The 23,475-nt window shown below is 40.2% G+C and overlaps 1 protein-coding gene across 1 annotated transcript in view; it reads right to left on the reverse strand.

Moving 5' to 3' along the window:
• galnt9 (polypeptide N-acetylgalactosaminyltransferase 9) overlaps positions 1–23,475 on the reverse strand; it is a 106,597-nt gene that overhangs the window by 5,991 nt on the left and 77,131 nt on the right. The window contains exons 7-9 of the mRNA XM_020631111.3: positions 6,575–6,760; positions 4,782–4,919; positions 2,081–2,176 (exon numbers count right to left, since the gene is read on the reverse strand). Coding sequence (XP_020486767.1) covers positions 2,081–2,176; positions 4,782–4,919; positions 6,575–6,760 — 420 coding nt within the window. The remainder of the gene's footprint in view (positions 1–2,080; positions 2,177–4,781; positions 4,920–6,574; positions 6,761–23,475) is intronic.

Below are 23,475 nucleotides of genomic sequence, written 5' to 3' on the forward strand. Positions count from 1 at the left end.
TACATTTGTTCATCAGTAAAAGAAGGAACGGTAAATGTGGAATGCAAAAAGCACAGTTTTGTTCAGCAGCTCAAATGATACAAAGACAGAAATTCATCTCCATTTGTTTGTTTCCCCCGGGATCAGGATTAAAGAGTCAGCGAAGCTTTACATTTCTGGACCCCACCGAACGCTCACAGTGGAGAAGAAAAAAGGGAGAGTATGTCGAGCTGCTGGCCTTTCTCATGTGACAAATAATGAACGTGCCACTCACCAGCAAGAGAAGCCATTATGACTGAGAGGTGGGATATAAGGGGAGTGATGCATGAATAGCATTTGCATGCTTTGTTTCACAGTATGAAAAGGAAATAGGCACACAAAACAGGACAGCATCCCTTCCACCCACAGAGCCATTTGTTCTGGAGTAAATCAAATAAATTGTTAATCGAGCACATCTGTTATTATTATAATTTTCTAGTTTTTTTCCAAGGAACCTGACCACATAAAACTAAATGCACTCTCACCTGATAGTGTCCTGGTTTTCCAAACTTTCCATCTAAGCAGCTCAAACTGAGCAGTTGGAGAAGTCTGTATTCTGTTTTTTAAAATAGGACTCATAGGACTTCTTGTATATGCTTTGAATTCTACGGATATGAGTTTTGGTATTAGAACATTTAAAAAGATTAGTTGTCTTCTGATTAGGAGATTTCCATCATTGATGATTTTTTTCAAATACAAAAGCACAGATTTGTATCTAAATACTGTCAATTATAGGAAGTTGATTTTTTTATAATCTAAGAAGCTGGAACACAAAGACTCAAGTGGGATGTAAAATTGTTTCCTGACTAGCAAAATTGTATGAGACCTTGTCGAAAATATACTCATTAGCAGCAGGAAGGCAGCCTTGTAATTGCACTCAGTGATTTAAAAAAGAAAGGAAAACCATCTCCTCGGCTGAAATAGGAGTATTCGTCCTTGTTAAAGGTGTATAGGTTTTTTTTAACATTTACAGTGACCTTAACATTACAAAAGGTGGGACCTCTGAGCTACTGGTAATAAAAACTATTTTTTTAGTCTACATTAAATATTATGTATAAATATATTCAGATAAATTGGACGGAGGGTAGTAAAATGTATTCTTTTGAAACCTGGACCACATTACAAGGTCATCCTAATATTCTACACTCTGCAGGTTATTTGGATTTAAATCAGTTGAATTCGCAGTCTGCAAATAACTGCACTTAATGTATTGCAGTATGTCGTTCAAAGATGCAACTTTGCAATCGGAAAAAAAACTTTCCGTGCATGCAAGAATAACATAGCCTACTCACTGCTTATTTAGATGTCACATAAGTGTCTTTAGATCGCAGTCATTTTGTGTCAATTTATGTGCAATATGAAGCTATGAGTTAACCAAAGTGTGCTAACAATAGCCTGCTAACACAACAATGCAGAACACAGTCAATTGCAGCTCGAGCAAGGACAATTTTGGTTTAATGCTGGTACTCAGAGGCGACATCAACTGGATCAAAAAGTCACACATTCTTCCTTTTATCTTCAGATGAGAAATGTATGACTATAATTGTGCAAAACAAGAAGTAATTAGACAAACACATTTAACTCTATGCCACTGCTTATCAAAACGTATTCGATTCAACTTCTTAGTGGCTGTTAAAGAGGACAATTCCCCTACACCATATTTTCCTCAAGTGTTCAGGATGAATAGATTTTTACTTTGAGGATTCATAGTAACCTCCAGTGTTGAAAAATGAAGCCAATGTGGAATTGGAAACACCTGCAGTTCCTCGATTGGCCACTTAAGGGCTGGCTGCAAAAGCCCAGGAAGTCACATACACATCTACTCAAAAAGGCCATTTTTACAGCAGAAATAAAGATGTTATCAGCCTGGTCTGACTGATGGGTGGGCTTCAGTCAGCTCCAGTTCAGCTCCTGTTACTATAGGTTGACTAAAAGTTATTTTGACACAGCATTTCCAAAATGGCAATGAACCGTATGTCAGATGACAGCCAGATAACAGTGGCTACATAATGACCAAAGCTGTGAACGTTGACACAAAAATAGTTCATAAGTTTAGTCTGACCTGGGAGGACATGCCATGGCAGGGGTACAGGATGGCTTTGTCATCGTCCTCAGAGCCCTGATCCAGGCAGTACCCGCTGGCTTTGCTGTTCCTCACCTGAAAACAAACACATAAGGTAAATGAGAATATGGTCGATATTGGACTGAATGTTCCTTGGCATGGTCAAATGAGATCAACCTGCTACCTTTTTTGGGCTATTTGTTGACACACGTTGTTAGTGTCACTTGAAGGTTTGGAAAGTATGTGTGATGTTGCAGATCTCTTTTGTGAAAGGGAACCAGAAGGGTGTGCTCCAACTATCAGAGCATGACACTACTCAGCCTTCCAGAGAGAATGTATTCCATGGTACTACAAAAGAGGCTTCAGCCAAACTCTTTACTGGAGAGGTCATATCATCAGCACAAAGTCGAACAGGTTCCTGGTGGGGTAATGACATATTTCAGCAATGACAGAAAGAACAGGGTATCATCAGCTTATTAATGGTATGAGAGGCCATGGGAGTGGATGCTTGCACCAAGTGAGGTGGTGAACATTGAGAAGAGAAGGGGGCCAAGCAATGACCCTTGAGGCACTCCTGTGGATAGGCTGTGCAATTAGGACACTTCTCCCTTCCAAGATACTCTAAAAGATCGCCCGGAGAGGTAGGACATAAACCAGTAGAGTTCAGATCCTGAGAAACCAAGCTCAGATAGTGTGTAGAGGAGGATTTGGTGGTTCACTGTGTCAGAAACAGCTGACAATGCAGCAATAGAACTGAAGACTGACTAGCAGCTCCAGCCAAACACAGTGGTTACGTTACTGACAGTAGTTAGTGCGCAGCCAATGCATGGAGGTCTTAGTCCTCCAAGCAGGCGTCCATGGTTCAAATCTCACCTGTGGCACCTTTCCCCACACTTTCTCTCCTTGATTTCCGACTCTATCCACTGTCCTACCACTACAATAAAGGCACAAAAATCCCCAAAATAAATCTTTAAAAAGAAGAAAGAAAATCTTTTCAAGTAAGTATTTGATATGCTGCAAGGGAAAATCATTAATTTTTGAACATGGCAAGGCTAGCCTTTTCTTCCTATTTTAAAAAAAAAATGCTTACTTTCTCTTGACTGTAACTTTAGATTTAGCACACAAACATCATTATGGTGTTATCATCTCATCTATTACTCAGAAAGAAAGCATGTAAGCTTCTATCCCAAAATGTCATACATAATAGACTACTGTCATGCAAATGACGTCGGTTTCAATCCCCTTTGTCTGATAAGCTGCCAGTTGGTTAAAAACTTGCCTAATCTTTGTTGAGTTGCTGCTCCCTTACAGGACATTGTTTAAAAATATTCTTAAGATTTAAACATCATGAATTGTAGAAAACACTGAAAACGGTTAGCATCAACCCAAAACATATACCTTGTAAAGCTTTTATCAGTCAAACCCTGCATCTGAAGGAATTCCTGTCTGCATGTTTCATTGTTATCTGTGTATATATTCCATATTGTCATCCCTCTCTGCGCTTTTGTACAGCATAAAATTGTATAATATATAATAATAATATAGCATATTATTAATAAGATGTGCTTGGTACTAAGCTGCATTCTTATTTTCACTCTTTTAACTATTTCTTGTACTTATTTCTTAATATCTTACTTACATTCCAATTTAATAAATATTTTGGTTCTATATAATTATATTTCTACTGATTTATTCTGTTTTAGAGCAACTGTAACAACCAAATTTGTCTCTGGGATTAATAAAGTATTTCAGAATGATTCTGATTTTCTGTCCAGTAGCTTGTTCACACAGCAGTATTATTTCATCATGCTAGGGCTGGTCCCTGTTCTTTCTTTCCTCTGTCTCCAGGCCTCCAGACGGTGGTGTGCATTGAGCATGAGCTTCAGTTCTGTGTGATTTGAATGCGTACAGCTTCATTTCCAGGTTGTGACATATCTATCATGTACTGTTGTCAGGGAAGGTTCCACTCGGCTGGTCTGGTCAGCCTGGCCTAGCACGGCGCTGATGCTCAGTGACAGATGAGACTCACTTTTCCTGCGGCAGCTCTGTGGCAACACTAGGCTTGTCGACAGATCTGAAATAGTGCCACTTAAGCGGCTGCTGCTCCAAGGAATCCATTAGCTGGCTGCCAGAGCCAAAACAGGCGGACGGGGAGACAAAGGACGGAGTAAATTCACACAGGTCTGATGAATCCAGAGTTTAATTTTGATGAATTCCGGCATTGCATTAAAAGAACATATTGATTTTCTTCTGTTTTCCATTGTTGAAATTGATGTGACAAATAGTGCCTGAGTCTGGAGTTTGTTCAGTTCTTCAACCTGTCATAATCCTGTTTTCTTCCCCCGACTGTGCTCAGCTCGCAGCCAAGCCCAAAACAATCAAGTCAAAATGGAAAACTAATAAGTGTTTAATTACAACTCATTCCGCGGAAATTACATGTAATCCTGTGTGGTGATGCTGCTTTGCTGTAGGGAAAATGTACCTTTACCCTAGATGAATGCAGAAAAGTCATAATCAGATTTTAAGTTTTATCTCCACATGTCAGTTTGTGTTACTAAATTACTTTAATTTAGAACAAACTACTGCAGATACTAGTTATGGACATCTGTTTTGCAGTATGAAATAATTTACTGCTAACAAATCCATTCATTCTCATCACTTTCTGTACTCATCACGTGGAATAAAAATTAGCTTTCCTCACCTCGCCGTATGTGATGGTGTTGTTGTAGATCCGCATCTCTGGGTAGACATGTTCAAGGTACCAGCGAAAGCTCCGACACTGCAGCCTCTTCCTTAAGGCCAAACGCTCGGAGACATCCCCGAAATCTACCCCTGGGTTCTGGCAACATTTAGTACAAAACAAAGAATAAAAAAAAAAACTCTTAGCCAGCGGGCACTTAACTTAACAACCATGTGAGAGTACGAGCGCTGAAATCAGAGACACAACAGTGTTGAGGTGCTGTAAGGGCACATCAAGCATTTAGTGAAGAGATGGATAGATGCTCCTGTCATGTGGGACCTTCATTGTTCTTTCATTAGACATGATCTGTGCTGAGCAAATTCTAATCAGCTGCTTAATTATGAGCCCTCACGGCCCTGTCTGCAGTATGGAGGTGGCTTCCCAGATTGATTAGAGGATAACTAATAGCTGCACTGCCTGGCACTCAGGCCTGATCCTGACACACAAACACACACACACACCAAATCAGTATGTGGATATGGAGGGCACTGCTGAAATGTGCACAAAAATGCAAATAAACATAGATCCTGTATAAGAATTGAAGATTTAACCACATGCATATTTAAAACAAATTCATGCAAAGAGCACAACCACACAGACACAAAGTTATTATACAAGCAGACAATATTTCATGGCACATTTCCTTATTATTTCCCCCTCACTGTTGAAGTCAAAAGCCAGCTGCTGATCTGAATTCAAACATCTGTTAATAACAAATTCTACTCGTAAATGTTCATTTCTTTGTACCATAAAGTGACAAAAACAAATGCATTTAATAACAGTGCAATGCTGTTTAGCATTTGGACTTGGGTTTGCCATGTTGTGAGGCCCAAAGCTCCCCCACTAAAGTAATTGTGCTATCAGCGGGTATCTCAGGAAGAGAATCTGTGATTTAGATGGGTGGTTTGGATTTTTTTTTTTGGGGGGGGGGGGGGGGGGGTAATGACAGTGTTAGGTGTTTGTACTGTACACAAATAACTCTGCGCCACAGTACAGCTGGGGTAATAATGTGCCATACCGCTGTGTTTGTAATTACACTGGAGAGGTGATGTGGCCTGATTGGTTAGTTTGTCAAAGTTTCCCCCCTCTCTCCACCCCCCATCATCCCCTCCATGCTGTGCACACACACAACGGTTATATTTCCCCAGTTGGCACTTCCTACCTATTCTTACAGAGTTTTCATGTAATGCTGTTTGTGCCAGATTCATAGAAGCCATGCTGGCATCAGTGGTAAATCAGACTGGTGTGTGACGGCAACACACACAGTTGTTATTTTGCGTACGTGTGTGTGTGTGTGTGTGTGTTGTGTTGTGTTGGGCAGTGTTCAAAGGCCTTCGCTGACGTCCTTCACTGACAATCACCCATTCTGCATGGCTGAAGAGGCAATTAGGTTTGAATATTAAACTCTTTATTAATGAAAGGAGCTGTTTATTATTTTGCAGCCCATCTTGAAAGACCCCCTGAAAGCAATTAAGCTAAAGTGAGTGATGTGTATGAAAACAGACTGATTAGATATGGAGCTCCTCTCTCGTCTGTTTGCAGCCAGACTCCTCTGCTTCCTCGCTCTGCCTTTGCTCTGCTGCCAGTGTGAAGGTCAACTGGGATGAAATCTGAATTTTGAATTTCTATTGACTCGTGTCTCTGGAGACCCGAGCTGCATGTCTGAATGAACAAGTGAGAGGGGGAAGAGAGGGGGGCACGGGGGGCTGAGGGATTCAGGGAGGGAAAGGGTTCCAAGACAGTGAAAAACTTACATTCATGGGAATGTTCCAGGCCATGTAGACGTGGGATTTGTATTCATCCATCCACACCTCAGCCGCCCGCAGGGCATTGCGCTTAGCGTAGTAATCTATGTCATTGTTGTAGGGCTTCTTGGTTCGCTCGATGTGGGCCACTCTGGCACACGGCAGGACTTCCATACTCCCTCCACACTGCCACACCTAGACAGCAGAAGGAAAGAGAGTCCAAGTTTCAATCAAACATGGATTTACACAGGAAGTCTTCACAGGTCTATTTTTAAATAATAGGAGAAATACCATGTTTTTTTTCTGATATCTTGTGCTTAACACAAAACATTTAAAGCACTTCAAAGACCCCTTCTGTATCACTCATAAGGCTTCATCCTGGTTGGCCCATTAGCGAGAAACAAAAGCAACATCTTCACAATATGTTGTTTGGAATATGTAGTTTTATTTTACTCTGATAAAGAACGTTCTCAAGTGGATTTTGCTGCTGATTGGTTGAAGAAGTATGTGTGAACATTTAAGGATGTTTCCTCAACAACGTGTCACGGTCTGAGTTCTGAATATCAGGAAGTATAAAGATTGATGATACTTCTGGTTAATTATGGTTTTTGCTTTTTTGACTTTTGAGCATTAAAGCTAAGTGATGATAACATGGAAACTGACAAAGTAATCGCTGAGGACACATGGCTGTTAGACAATTTAAGCTGAAAATAAGCAAAAGGTCTGAATACACTTTGAAACTATAAGTTGATGTAAACTAAGGCAGTGTGTTCCTTGCAAAGGGGAATTGTGCAAGCACAAACACGTAGAGCCCTGAAGGTCAGTGTTTACTCCGAAGCTGCTCTGTGAACTGTGAAGGATGCTTTAATGGTTAATGCGTCCTGGGACTCTGATTGCTTCGCTGCTCGTGTTTCTTGCAACAGCTGACTTCTTTTAAAAGAATGGAAAAAGAGTCCACACAAAAATGTTTCAAACCCCCCCGCCCCATAGCCGAATACTTGCCTCTGTCTGTTTGTACGATTTGTTCAAAATATGGTTTCATAAAGAAGACAGTTTTCATTGCTTCATTCTTCATTAGTTTCTATGACACGCATAGAGGGGCTACATTTTCACAACTGCCACCTGCTTTCTGCTCTAAGGAAAAACAGCTGGAATTATGCAACACAATATTCATGCTCATAAAAGAGCACAAAACACACAAAACAAATGAATCCAGTTTACAAAGCAGTGCAGCATGAAGAAGCACCCTACACAGGGAAAAAAACAATTAAAACAAAATTATTTCAATGAGATGCTCCTGATATTTTCTGTTGAAGGGGCTAAAAAAAAAAAAAAAAGGGCTCTGTGAGTGAATTGTCCATAACCTCAGAGAGTTGCCTATGACAACCAGAAATCCTTTATACCATTAGTGCTGTGTGGTGTACAAGGTATAGCCAGGCAGTGAATACATATCATCTTGAAAGCATCAATCAAAGCAGAAAGCATTGATTGATTGTAGACTCAGAGATGTTGGGATATTCTCTAGGTAAAAAAAACAACCTGTAAGTCTTTGTGAAATGTCATCTTTCTTATATATACTGTATGAAGATGTGGAATCTATAACATGCTGTGGGAAAGTGGCCCAGGAGTTACAACGTCATCACAAAGCCACAGCATATGGTAATGTCCTTTCAGCCATACAAACTGCTGAGCCTCTACCACCACCCACAGTCTCTTAATGATGATCGCCACAATGCGTAACAGATGCTCTGATCCATTAACTTCTCTCTGAACCCAGAACAACACCCCCTGCATGGTGTGAAAGGAGAAAAACGGCTGCAAAACTCTTCTTTTTTTTTTAGAAAAGAGTCCGGAGCAACGTTGACAATGTTTATTTAGAGCCAGTGAAGTAAATACAGCTTTCTCTGTATCGAGCACTTTCACTATAATCACGTCTGGTTAGTTTGTTTTCTTTGCCATGTTGGAGCAGTGTCTCTGAATATAGAACAAATAATAACCTCATATGAGCCGTGTCATCCTCCTCCTTTGTAGATTGACAACCAGACAAACACATCCTCTAAGATGCTTTGTACACAACTAAAATCGTGGTTAGCTTGTGCTAGCATGCGGTAGCTTACAGTAAAGGAACAAGCAGTAATTGTACATACTTGTGTCCTTCAGTAAGTGTACGCTTCTGGTGGATGAGATCAGGAGGAGGGGCCGAGTTTGAATGTTGTCATTGCAAGCTGCAACGACAAAGGCTACTGACTCTACATTTAAATTTGATCAAACAACTAGAACAAAATGAAGACATAGTTAATTCAACACCACCATCTTTCTGTATTTATTAAAACAGACTTGGCATTGCTTTACAACAACAACAACAACAACAACAGCTTATTCAAATCACTGTTAGCGGCATTGACCTGCACTCCTGTGGGCAGGCAGGATGTTTGAATCAGAAACTCTTGATCCATGTATGTCCAAAGTCAGCAGCGTTCATAGAAATAACTTACACGTTTCTGTCATACTTAAGTCTGTGTTTAATTAAATGTTAATAAAGCTTCCTTTTTGATTCTCTCTTATGTGGAAACTTAATTGCCCTGGTTGTACCAGTGGTGGAGTAGTTCTCCGGCGCTGACCCGGGTTTAAACACCTCTATTGACTGGCTGACCCTTCATCCTCACTGCTGATGAGCCATACTGACCCGGGCCTAAAAAATCCATTACTGCTTTGGAGTAGGCTTTGCCTGCTTTGCTGCTGCCCATGACAAGTACTGCTTTTCCACAGTAGCCTTCATGGTTGCTGCGTTTATGTGGGTTGAAGAGCACAACCAATTTAAGTGTATGTCTTTAGTCCTTGCAGATTCCACCCATCACCTTTTGTACCGCAGTAAGCTCTGTGTAATGCTGCCTTTCTTTAACTTTTTTACCCTGGTTTCCTGTTTTCAATCAATCGCATGTGTGTGTGTGTATGTATGAGTGTGAAAGAATGTATGTGTTAAGTGCTTGTGGAGCACTCATGGATAATTGAAAATGTGTTTATATGTAATTGCAGTTAGCAGTTTGCCCTGCACTAAAAGCAAATTGAAGATCAATATTTTCTCAGCCACCACTTGCAAAAGGTCAGATGCCCCGGGCTAACTAGGCTTGTTGAAACTGCTTCTTGTTTTTTCGCACCCCATCATGATTTGTGCATCTTTTGTTTGTGGAAACAAAAGATTTGTTTGTAATAAGTAACGATTATTTCCTCATGTCTATTCATGGGATGTTAAAAACACAAACTAAGGCTTAACAGCGGGAGGAACAAGTGTTGAATTTAGTGTTGTTTTTTAAAATTCTTTTATGTGGCAGAAGGTAACTGCACATCGTTACCACTTTACTGCCAGAGAGCTGAAAATATCACTGTGAGGCTGCAATCATCCCAAGATGCATAATTTCTCTTAACACTAGTTCACAGCATCGTGTTACATAAATCTAACGCTAAGTAAACTGCAAGAAACCACTCGATGCAATATCAGCGAGGCAAAATGCTATTATATCATGGCAGTTGTGTATCTGTGGGTGATAAGTGCTGGAAGAACTGGCAGCATGACTGATTACATTTAGCTGCAGTGGCATCTTACATACATGCTAAGCTCTGTTGTTTACCTGTGGGAACAGTGCAGCATCTCAGAGTCAGTCTATAAGCCAACTGTATGTGTTTTATCTTATGTGCTTTACTTCCTTTGTCAATATCCCTCACTATAATTACTCTGGGTGATTGTGTGTGTTTGTACAATGTGCAAGCATGCGTGACTTTGACCAAACAATTTTCATTCTGATCTCGCATCATTTCAGAAGAAGTAGATGAACAGAAAGGTGTCTTTAGAAATCTCACATGTATACAGTAACTTACTGGATGGCATGTCAATAAAGCAGCAACAGTTTCAGACGTAATGTTTCATCTATGTGTTCACGTTCACCGTAAAAACAATATGTCATGGTAGATTAAAGTTCAGTAGAAGTTATCAAAACATTTGTGATGACTCAATATTTTGTGTTTATTTCATCCCAACTAATGTGAAGTTTTCAACGAGCAAAGACGATTCAGTTGAAGTTAAAAAAAAAATAGTCAAACGGATTTAACTTTGGTTACAATTTGACCCAAAATTTACAGTAAATAAATAATTGAAGATTACATTATACAAAGTGGAAATATAAATCACATTTTTAAAGTTGGGCATTGCAACAACAACCAAAGCAGTCTGCATTGAAGATGTGATGATCAGGACATTCAGACAACTACTTCATCTTAAAGTTTTTCCATGAGTTAAAAAAAAAAAAAGATTGTTGAAATGATGCTGTGTGTTCTTTGCCAGGAAATTTGCATCAGGACTTCACTGAGCCAATACAGGCGTCTTGACATGAGTTTTGTAATGCAGCAGTACTTCTCAGTCTAAACTCGACTCGACCTCAGTCCTCAGGCATTTTTCTGTTCTGAATTCTAGATGACCTGCACCTCTACGAGCATGCAAATCTAGCAGGACCCTACAGTGGAATGAAATGCAAATATTTGTTTATAGTTCATTCATTTAGACACCACTCTCACACAACTTATGTGACTGCATCAAATTCTCCACAGTGTATTTTTTAGTTTCTCCGTACATGTGGGGAGTGTAGCAAAGAGATACATTTTAAAGCAAATTGAGAACATCATGTTCCAATACAACCTTTATTCTGTGACTTAAGAGACTATCTGGTAAAATGAAAAGCTTATCAAAAACAACAAGTTATATAACAAGGGTAGAGGAAGGAGAGGCTGGCAAAAAATATATATATATTTCAAACAACTTGGTATAAGATATCTGCAAGAAATCAAATCTGCCTTTGATGATCATCAGTGCTGATGTGAACTTCTTAGATGCATGAGAGGTTAGCTGATCTGATGAAATGGGGGTGAGGGGGTTGGACAGAACACTGTACTGGTTCAATCAATCAGGTCAAGTTAAGTAACATGTACACAGTACAAAATCAAAAATCCAAATGTGCCTCATGGGGCTTTATAAACTCTGCAGTTTGATCTAGGACAATAAAGGAGGGACTGACAAGCACTTTACGTCATGAGTTCAGATCAGCCCAACATATAAATAATACAACAATACTATTAATTAATAAATCCACATGACAAAACACAGCTGCATGTAACTCATCAAATACATGTGAAAAACAATCTGTGTTGTATCACGTGTCTTTACATAAAGAGATATTGAGGTGGCTTCACCCTGAGAACATATACTGTTGTATTTCAAATTATGAACATGAAAAATGAAATAAATATAAACAGACAATAAATGTTTGCGATATTAAACAAGATAATATTTTTTAGGTTAAATAAAGCTGCGGGGGGCTTTCTGCAGTTATGGAATGTGCCTTTATTTATTTAAATCAAATGGAATTAAAATAAAATCTAGATCCCAAAGAAGATTGTCTTAATCTCTTGCCTCTTATGACACCCCCTCCTCCACACACACACACACACACACACACACACACACACACACACACACACACACACACACACACACACACACACACACACACACACACACACACACACACACACACACACACACACACACACACACACACACACACACACAGGCCCTCAGGACTGCATTTCTGTGAAGTCCATTTGTCCCTGACCCTTCAGAAAACTGCAGTCTGCGTTATTAAGAGTAAGCACTTAACACAGCACACTTTGATGTAGTGGTAATGTAATTGCTAATTTAATTGTCTCTGTACACGCAGTTAGTTAATTGTTGCTGGACCATTTGCGTGATAAGCTCCGCAGGCCTACAGAAAACATCAGCCATAAAAAAAAAGGATAGAAGCTATTAACAGCAGTAAACAGATTTCCATCAGCGCCATTACACATTACAATCAATAAACTGGGAAAATGTAGCATGCAGATGCTGGTGACTGCCACGCATTCAGACAGGCGTTGGAGGGACTGGACTCAGACATTTTCATGACAAAAACAGAAAGTCAATTATAGAGTAGAGAGTTTACTTAGGTGGCCCAATGGCCCATAGATTTATACAGGGGTGGTTTGAAGTATGCGTGCACAAACACATCTAAATGGAATTTATATACCGTTTCAGTCTAAACATATATCACCTGTAACTACCGCCTTGAAGTTATATAACTGATTTTACTTTCCAATGTCATGAAACACACAAGGAAGAGGTTCCAAATATATTTTAAAAGTTTGCTTTTTCACGCTCTCAAAAAGAAGATAATTCTCTTTAGAAAGTGACAACAAAAATGAGTTAAAGTGAGATACTTTAACACAAAAGCTTTAAGCAGCGTGTTAAAATACAGCATAATAAATTGTTCTGAAATGTTGTCCCGCCTCTGACCAGGAAGAAGGGCAATCATAGTTTAGAATTAAGGTGGCTGGCACCTGCAGTTGGCCAATGAAATTTCAGGAGTGGCAATGCAACCCCAGGAGACCACCCACTGGACGCGCCCCCAAACAGGGAGACAAACTGAGACATCCGCCACCATCACAGAGAAGTTCAGGCTGAATAATATTTATGACAGGTATGAAGGGAGAAGAAATCAGGTGCTGTTTGAGGTTCCCACCAGCAAACAAACTTCTCTTGGGAGTTTACTATAGAGCCCATAGCCCCTGATTTCATCACCACAGGTGCACCCTTAACTCACACTGTGAGGATGATAGTATAAATCAGGCTTCTTACTCAGAAGTGAAAATGTGCAGAGACGAAAACAGCAAGCAGCTAAGGACCCTAGATAGAGAACATGTGAGGCAGTGTTGAGGTAATGCAGATTTCACATCATGTGTCATCTTGCCAGATAGCTGACGTATTTGACAGACAGGGAGGGAAATTATCCCGCAGCAATGTATAGAAGGCGCAGGTTTTGCACAGATCAGAGCAGCACTAGCGAGGTCAAACAGAGTTCTTCCCCAGTTTTCCTCAGCTTTTCTTTGTACATGAGTCAAACACTGCTGCAAGAAATACATAGCAATAGATGTGAAGATGTGCTGTGGTACAATTCTGAAAATAAGAGCTTTTTAATGTGCGCTGAAGGAACAACTTATTCACAGGGTGCATTGATCTTTTTTAAAAGCTGAAGACACAGCAGTCTGCAGCGTTCTGCAACAAAAAGATACAAAACTGTGTCCTGATGTTTCTCTTTATTTGTCGACTGTGACATTTTCACCTTAACAGATACGTCTTCGTGTTCTCTCAGGGTTCCCCATTTTCTTTATGGTACAAAATGTTTTGTTTAGCTCTTAAAAGTAAGAGAATTATTTAAAGTATTCTCACATCTGCCTTTTTCCACTGACTTTATGTCCAGGGTGGGATGCTTAATTTCTGCTATAATGTCAGTATGCTGATCTTCATGTTATAGCCTAACCCCCAATTCACACATATTCCGTGCACGCCGCGGTCCATCAGTGCCACGGTTTTGCTCCGGTTTTGCTCCGTCGGACGGCTCACGCCCATTCACACTGGATTCTGGGATGTCAGCGCAGCGGAGCGCATCCATGACACATCACAGGGGAACTACAAGATCCCGCGGGAATAAAGAGAAAAACATGCAAACAACATGTTACTTTGTCTTTCTGAGGATGCATTGTTGTTAATTCGGTTCCTGTTTTGACGTAATGTTGATAAAGTGATGAAAAATACGATCGCGAGTCCGTATATTGTGTTTTATTTTGAAATTGACCGGATGCTCTGTGCGTTTCCTTGTCTGACTTCCTGTCTGGGCTGTCATATTCTGTCCAGCTTGATGCGTGCCTGCAGCGTACTCCGGCGAAAATAGACTTGCTGCGTATTTGAAACGGAGCAGAGCGTAGTGGCGTTGGTGGCACGCTCCGGAGACCGACCGCAGCGCGCCCTGTGTGAACACAATGATTGACTAGAGTGGAAGCTGAGTACGGCGTAGTGCGTGCCGCTGACGGACCGCGGTGCGCACGGAGTATGTGTGAATTGGGGGTTAGTCAGTGGTTCCCAAATTCAGGGTGCCAGAGACTGGGGACCCCCACTGTCCCTGGTAATGTTTAAGGCGTATAACGTAGTGCACTGCCACGCACACACACTTAAAGGCCTATTCAAACACTGACAACACAAAAGAACAACATAAAAGAATACAACAGCCAAAACCCCAATTATTTTACAGTATACAGTAATGTGTTGTGATTACGGCTAGAAGCAGAATACAAGTTATGTCTATGTATAGACTTTAACACTGAGTGAACATACCAGACAGACACACAGGTGTGTGCATCTTTAAAGAGCAGCAGACACCTACATTGTTGCTGTCATGTGCAAACTTATATTTGACATATTTTTACATGTGAATTACATTACACTTTAATGATGTGGTTTTATTTAAAATAGAACTACTTTGGCCTTAGTCATAGCCTACATGGAATCTATAAATCAGTAGCCGATCATTTTAGCAAGAGTCTGATTAGTAACCAACTTAACTGAAAATGGATAGCTTAAAGGTGCACGATGAAGATTTGGTAGGGAAATTTGTAAGCCGGGGTAGTGAATAAATGCTATGCTATATTTTCTGAACTAAATACAAAAATGTTATTCAAAGAGAAAAAATGGGTCCCTTGAACACTGTTTTGAGCTAAAAAGCTACCAGGAGAGTGACGGTTTCATTGTTGTGGACCCACCACCATTACTTCTTGCGTAGCATTTTATCTTCAAACAGTTCCAGGGACCAAATTTTCCTCTTGTGTATAGAGTTATGAACATATATACATTTCTCCAACTATTACATTTCTCTAACAAAACTCCATAGTGCACCTTTAAATTTCTGAAAAGGAGATGTGGCCATATTTTCAGTAAAACAGGCCTTTATATATAACCCATCAGATAATAACTAATGTTCAAACTCAAGAAGTGATTCATACTAAGGTTACCTATTAATTAAACAATGAAAAAGATAAATGTAGCAGGTTTTTAAGGACATGTAAGCAAGGGAAAGGTGTGATGCTAACATTAGCTGTGGTCTGCTAGGAGCCCTTTGGTTATCAAATATATTGTTTTTACAAGGTTATGTCTTTAATGCCTTTCCTGATGTATCTTAGAACACTGAATGGTCGCAATCAGCTTCTTCAGCTTACGGTGAATACTAGCATTGGCTGTAAGCTGTAGCTAACAAGTTCTCAACATATGTGTTAGTTATAGAGAGGCTAGATGCTTACGTTAGCGTTTAAAGGTTGTTGTACAACACAAAAGGGAAATGGTGTAGCTTAATTTATGATAACATAAGATGTGGTCTTATGTTCCTTCGGCCCACTCAGACATTATGGGGAGACTAAGGGGACATTTTTGAAGAATATATGATTTTTATTAAAATATTTACACATATTGTCATGTATATTTTACACATATTTTCACCTAGTAGTTATGTTTTGTGTGTAATTAGCAAAGTAAGGGGTTCCTATGATATGATACATACGTATCAAAAGAGGCAAGAAGTAACTTGCTAAAAAAGTTGCTGCACACACTTGCTGCTGCATTGCCTTAGCTCAGCAAACATGATGTCCACAATGAGAAAGGTTGACGCTGGTTGCAGGTCATTTCAAGAGAGATGGATGAAGGTTCAAACAGGCAGCAGAAGGAGGAAATTAAGTCATTTATTGCCTTCTCTAATGCTGTTGATGAAAATGCTGATGTAATTTATGTCGCCAACAAAGTTATATTTATCTGCGGTGTGGATGCATCTGTAACTTTCATTGCACAAGGAGTTTGTGGAGCCTGTGTCGATGACCAACAATACCACGGGAAAGGTCTTTGCCAGCCTTGTCAGAGCCCTGGATAGACTGGAGGTGGACTGGAGCTGTGCAGTCTGGTTGGATGAATGTAACCATGCAGGGCTGCTATAATCTTGTGAAAGAATACTATGACTGTTTGTGCTTTCCAAATGAAAATGGCTCTGTGAGAAATGCAGCTATGGCAGCACAACCCAGTCCACTTCCTCTGTCTAAAATGTCTACTTGTGGAGTATGAAAGTATGAACACATACAAGAACATACTGTCAGGACTCATACACAAGTTTCAAAGACAATTTATTGTGTTCACTCAGCTTGAGAAGGACTTTTGCAGTCTTTGGCCGTCCGTTAGACACAAACAGAGTCAGATGTGCCAGAGGAAAACTACAAATGGAGCTGATCGAAGTGCAGTGTAGTGCACCGCTACACTCTTGTCTGTGTCTTTGGAATCATCAATACTTGACAGAGAAATACCTAAAGAAGACAGTGTTCGCATCTAAGATACTCTGTAGGTTTGGGACAATATATTTATGCGAGCAAGCTTTCTCAGAGATGAACCTTATAACAAGTCCAAACTGCACAATTGGCTGGCACACATTGCCCTTCACCTGTCCTTAACACACCTGGAAAACAACATACATGTCAGAATGCTGTTCATAGACTAGACAATTGGCTTCCACACACCTCTCTGTAACTGGATTCTGGACTTTCTCACGGACAGGTCAGTCAGAATAGGACCATTTGCACCATCACACTGAACACTGGCTCCCCTCAGGGTTGTGTGCTCAGTCTGCTCAAATCCACCTAGCTGACACACCACTGCACAGCCAAACCCAGCTCCATTCACATCATTAAGTTTGCGGATGACACGACAGTGGTGGGCCTCATGATGAGCGATAGAAAAACAAATTACAGAGTGAAGGCTGACAAATTGGTCACATGGTGCATAAACAACCTCTCCTTGAATGTGGAGAAAATAAAGGAGCTGGTTGCTGATTTCTCAAAAAGAGATGACACTCAATCCCGCTTCACAATCAATGGTACGGCTATTGAGAGAGTCAGCAGCATAAAGTTCCTATGGGTGCACATTGCAGATGATTTAAGCTGGTCGATCATCTCCACAGCCCAGCAACACCTGTACTTTCTGTGGAGACTCAGGGCAGTGAACACTCCACCACCCATCATGACGACATTAGAGGAACCATGGAGAGCATCTTAACGCACTGCACGACTGTCTGGTACAAAAAGAAGAAAACCACAGAACGGAAATCCCTGCAGAGGAAAGTGAGAGCAGCAGAGTCTCTAGTGAATCAGAAACGCCTCCAACATAATGACAGACCTCTCCCACCACTCCCATCATCTTTTTGCGCTGTTGCCATCTGGCTAAAGGCTCCAGAGCATCTGTGCAAGGTCTGCCAGACTGAGCAACAGTTTTTCCCCCTCGAGCCATCAGGACTCTTAACTCTCTGCCTGTGCTGCCCCAAATTCATCATAACTAAATGCCAAAGATATTCAAATTTGACACTACTCTTTGTTTCATATGTTGCCAGGACAGTCTAATGTTTTCTGTCTGACTTGTTCGGATTTGTTGTTGCTCACTCCTCAGCTAGCAGACAATCTATCCGTGTGTGGAGTCATATTGGTGTTACCAGAAGCTGTTGACAGAAAGTAGCAACAGGTTGTAAAATGTGTTGTTTAACTTTCACAAGGACTGATGTACCTCCAGGTTGTCTCTGCTCATTTTCTTTCAGGGGAAAATCAATACTGAAGCAATGTCGTAATTATGATTTGTCAAATTTCATGCATTCAACCAGCAGCATGGCATTGTGAATGCATCTGAGCTTCCCACAGCATGACGTCAAGTGAAAATGGTGAATTATGTACCCGTTTGTAATAGTGCCAATTTTCACCCGGACACACTGTTCTCACTGCATGTTTCAGAATGTGTACACCGGTATATCTGGTTTTCTGGTCTTTAAAAATCAATTGTGCACTAATGGTTCCTTCTTATGGACAATCACATGTGTGAGATTATTGACATTTGGAGGCATGCTGCCTCAGACACAAAAAGGAATCAATCCAATTATCTTTCCTGTGAAATCTATGGAAGTATATCTCAGCATGAATTCATTTACTTGACACATGACAACAATGGCAGTTCTGAATGTTAAAGGGGACATATTATGAAAAGTCCACTTTGACAGTGTTTTTGAACAGATATTTTGGTAACCTGAGTGTCTACCGACCCACAAAATGTGAAATAAATCCATCCAGTCCTTTGTTTGTAGTCTGCATCAGTCTTAGAACACCGAGAAAAGTGCGACGTTTCAAATTTGCTCAACTTGTGATGTCACAAGTTGAATTCTGGTAAAAAAAAATCCCATCCCCTTCCTGATATCTCCACCCATGGACCCCCAGTCTAGAGCAAAACTTTTGCTCAGGTCTGCCATTTTTATTCTCGCTAAAGAGAAGTGATGTCTATCGGGAAAACTCAGGCGGAGGGGCTCATTGCATTTAAAGAGACACAAACACCAAAACGGAGCGTTCTGTTAGAGCTGGTTTATGCAGGGTCACAAACCTCCTCTAGTGCTTGATTCATGTTATATTTTGACCACAGCACAGGTGTTTCATTTAGGAAAAGGGCTACAATATGTCCTCTTTAATTAGTCCAAGCCTAAATTAAATCGTTAATGACAGTGTATCCCTTGAGTTATAGAGTAGCCAAAGATGCCTGCTTCTTTTACATTACCATAAAACCGTACTTTATGTCATTCTGGCCCAAAACTCTGAAAGCTATTAGCAGCTAAACAAAAGAAGAAAGTTCACGTTGTATAACACAAGTGAATTTCCGCAGCATCTCTGGCTCTCTTGAGAGCAATAATTGGCTGCCAATCTACCTGTGTGCCTGAAGTTTCTCCATAAACCATCATAAAAATGCATTATTCCTCTTGTCATTTGTTCCTCTCCATATGGAGCAGACGATAATTACAACAGAGTCATTACTGCCCTGTTGGCAGAACACTGGGAATAACTTTATATAACTCATCTCTTTACTTTCAAACTGCTTCATTTATTCAGTAATTCTCTCCGCTCTCTCGGTGTGCTGACTGTGATTATGAGAACTTTTGGCAGCTCTGTGTGCTCTTTGTTCCTGTCTAATTAGAACACATTATGAATAATTTGGAATCGATCTAAATATCTATTCCTTTTAACTTCGGCTCAGTTTGCAGGCGAGTGACATTTTAAAACTCCTGCAGATCATCATCCTGCATTGTGACCGCTGCATTTAGTTTACTATCCTTTCAGCTCCTGATGATTACATTTATTTTAAATCACAGGAGTTACTAATACCTTAGACGGTATACGACATCAAAAAGGGGTGCAATACTCATGGATGACATCACCAGTTCTGACACATAAAAACAGCACTATTGAATTGAATTTGTTTATCTGCTCATTTGTAGGAATATTTTGTAAAATAACCAAGACAGTGGCTGCCTGTCTGCTGTGACAGGAGTTGTGTGTTGGTAATCCAAAACAAGGTGCTGAAGGAGGATAAAAATGCTCAAAGAAGCTGAGGCTGGCAGATTTTATTAATCGAGATGGAAACAAGGATGATAGAGTATAGGGAATGACATGCGGCAAAGCCCCGGGGTCAGAGTCAAACCTGGGCTGTCCAACTTCAAGAACTATAGGCCTCTGGGGCGCACTGTATAACGTATGTTATGTTAAAGTATGAACATATTGATTTGAGTATGGCTTTCAGTGCTAGGCAAAAAATATCTTCAAAAACAGATTCACAAGTTCTTCTGCCTTGGGCACATAGCTTACTTCAACATGTGCCTGACGGTTGCCTCACTGAACTGCTTCAGCTCAAGTGCCTGGGCTGTTTACAGAGCAACACTTGTAGTACAAGTGTAGTTTTTGCTGCAGAGCTACTACTACATGATTTGTTTCCCTGGAGTTTGCTTTGTTGACAGCAACAATCACCTTTCATTTCATTTTATTCTAAATTGCTTTCACAGATTAGACAGAAACATAAAAGAGATACAGATAAAAATACCTATTTGTGATTGACTTATTCTAAACAGCTTTATAGATATCCAAACTGTTGTTATGGGTCTGATATGCAATTATGATGACAGTATGACTACCCAATGATTGTTTTCAAAGTTTGTGTTTGCTGAGAAGCCCATTCTGTAAATAATGCTTCACTGCAGCCACACTGGGGCCAGGGCTGAGCTGCACTATTCACTCTTACAAAGTGGATTCAAACTTTTCCAAGTGATTGGTAAAGGCAATTTTTGGAGCTTTTGGCAAGCTGCTTGCTGAAAATGAGTGTTCAATAGTAAGCAATGGAGGTTGTACACTTGACATTGCTCTGCTTTTCTGTTGTGCCTCCTTTGTTTGACTACGATGGTGAGCCAGTACGTCAATGTGCAGATTTGTTATCGAAGAGTAAGACTTCTGCCTTGTACAAAGTCCACAAGCATCATTATGTTGTTGTTTAGTTTGCTATCTGAGGTAGGGACAAAAAAACAGATGTCACACACTGCATCTCAGAAGCTTTAGTCTTATTCCCAAATGTCTTCTGCTTTCACAAAACAACATAACAAAGAGTTTACTCATGGGTCAAAAGGGCATACAAGAGGTCAAGTTTATGTTGAGTTTTGACATCCCCACTTGCTGGATCACAGGCAAACTTCTTCAAACAGTCTGCAGCTTTCATACAACCACTCAAATATGAACTTTTCCCCCCCTGTTTGAACTGTGATTGGAATTTGAAATGAAAAGTGACAGCCCGAGTTGGCACCAGGCTGCATTACGACTAGACTGTCTATTTTTAGTAATGTTGGGTGGATTCAAAAGCAGACCTTTGTCACAGGGCTTCCTTCAAGTTGGCATGGAAATGAAATGTTCACAATTAATTTGTTAGACAGCCATCCAGAGACCTTCTTTATCCACTTGAGATAATGAGTTGTGTGTGCTGGGTCTTGTCGTCTGGTGAATTTTACATGCCCCCTTTTTAATTGAAATGCTCGCCAATCTGCAATCTGTACACCCAAGGGATGAAAATATACCAAAAGATGTCCCCCTTTTTAATGAAATGCCATGAGATTCTTAATAAAGGAACAAAACATAATGTCTATATCTGCTCTAATCATATATTTTTTAAAATGTATTGTTAAAAAAATAAGCAAACACAAATAAAAAACCTAGTTATTTTATGGGATGTAGCAGGCTGAGTTTTCTATGATGTGTCAAACTGTTATCTGCTCTAATTCAACACAGAGAAAGCCCCATTAAACACTTCTTATTTCAAAACAGCTCCTGTGCTACATCTATGCAATGTTTATTCACACTTATACTAATTTACAGATGAGAAATCTGTGAATGTCACATGGCAGGAAGTCATTTCTCAAAGCTGCTGTGAGCGACAAGAATATCAACAGGAGAATACAGAAGCAACATTATATTGTGAAGAACTACAAATAACCTGATTCAATAAGTGAACCTCTCGGATCAGTCAGTATAACACACGCACTTCTCCTCCAAGAGAGACATATTGTCATTCCTTTCTCCATCTTATGAATAATAACGCTCAAGGAAGATGCTTTCATTGGACTGTGGCATTTGAAGAGTTACATGTGCATTAATTATTTCATGACTCATAGACCTCCATCAGCGAAGCAGGAAATGCAGCATTGACATGTCCCTGGCCCGGCTTACAGTGCCCTTTAATAACCATGAATAAGAAATTCACATTTTTACAAAAAGCACAAACAAGTCGCTAATTAGGTTGTAGCTCCAACAACATAACATGTTAAGCTCTACACAAAATAGCAGTCAGTAGTAAAACGTGTTCCTCTTCTACCAGTAATGCTGAAGGAGGATAGAAAATGATTTATAAAAGGCTGAAACCTGAGCACAGAGCCCGGTATAATCTGAAATAATGTCTGCGTCACTGAGTCATTGTGTGTAAGGTAACATGAGGCTTGATCCTCAAATCTTATTTAACCCACTTGGCATTTGACTGATGGGTCGCAGTTTGGATGAGCGATCAGTTGTCTACACTCTGCTTCGGCTTTTAATTCTTAAAAAAAAATAATTGGAAAGCTTTGTTGGATGTGGTCCAAAACACAACCTGTTCACTACCGTATAAAATGATGTCCATGTTTACAGCTCATTATAAAAAACAACTTTGGTCCGCATAGTTCTTTTCGCTATCAGCACTCACTGTACAGGGGTGGATTTTTCTATAACTCACCTGTTTTGTTTTTATGAAAGAAATAAGGGGGCTGTCAGATCTGCAGGCGGAAAGCGTGTTGTAGCTGTTTGTCAGGAGGCTTGCGGCTTGCCTCAGCTCTAGCTGTTTGCCTGTTACTGGGTTGAAAGTCAGTTTGAGTCATGAATTTCAATGTGGTAACTGCCATTAATGGGTTTCAAAAGCCTGCTTCGGTTACAAATAGGTGACTCTCTGAGATATTGTGGATGTATAGACAGTCTGTCGTTTCCACTCTTTATGCCAAGCTAATTGTCTACTGAGGAGCTATGAAGAGTATGTCAGAAAACGTTTTTAAGTTTCGTCACCCACGCCAGAAAGCTAAAAACCTGTTGATGACTTTCTTAAGGACATTAATGCCAGTAAGCATCTCATACAGGACAAACCCAGGCTGTCTAAGGTTTCTCCTCCATTCCTCTCAAGTCTTGTGTAATATGAAGTGATGTTTTTATGTGTGGGAAACCCCAGGCCCCCCCCTCATTAAGAGTCTGGATGTGAGCCCAACCATGGCCCATCTCTTCATTTCATGCTTTCTTTTCCTCCTCAAAAGCCTTTGTTGTTGATGGAGAGATAGAAAGATACAGTGCCCCTTTTAACTGAAAGCTAATTCCATCCAGTTACTGCCGTTCGTTTTTGATATGCTGGCTGATTTGCTGATGCAGCCAAATCAATGCGTGTTTGTTGTCTTCAAATACTTCTGCCTTGTTAGATCATTTTGAGTCTTCAGCCTTAGATGTCTGAGACATCTATCAGAGACAATTACGTGAACAGATTATCTAATGTTCAGATAAGGAGGTGATCCAGTCAGTGATGTAAAGTGTTACTGTACTTCCTGGCAACGATA

This window comes from Labrus bergylta, chromosome 2, assembly GCF_963930695.1.
Source record: "Labrus bergylta chromosome 2, fLabBer1.1, whole genome shotgun sequence".
Lineage (NCBI taxonomy): Eukaryota > Metazoa > Chordata > Actinopteri > Labriformes > Labridae > Labrus > Labrus bergylta.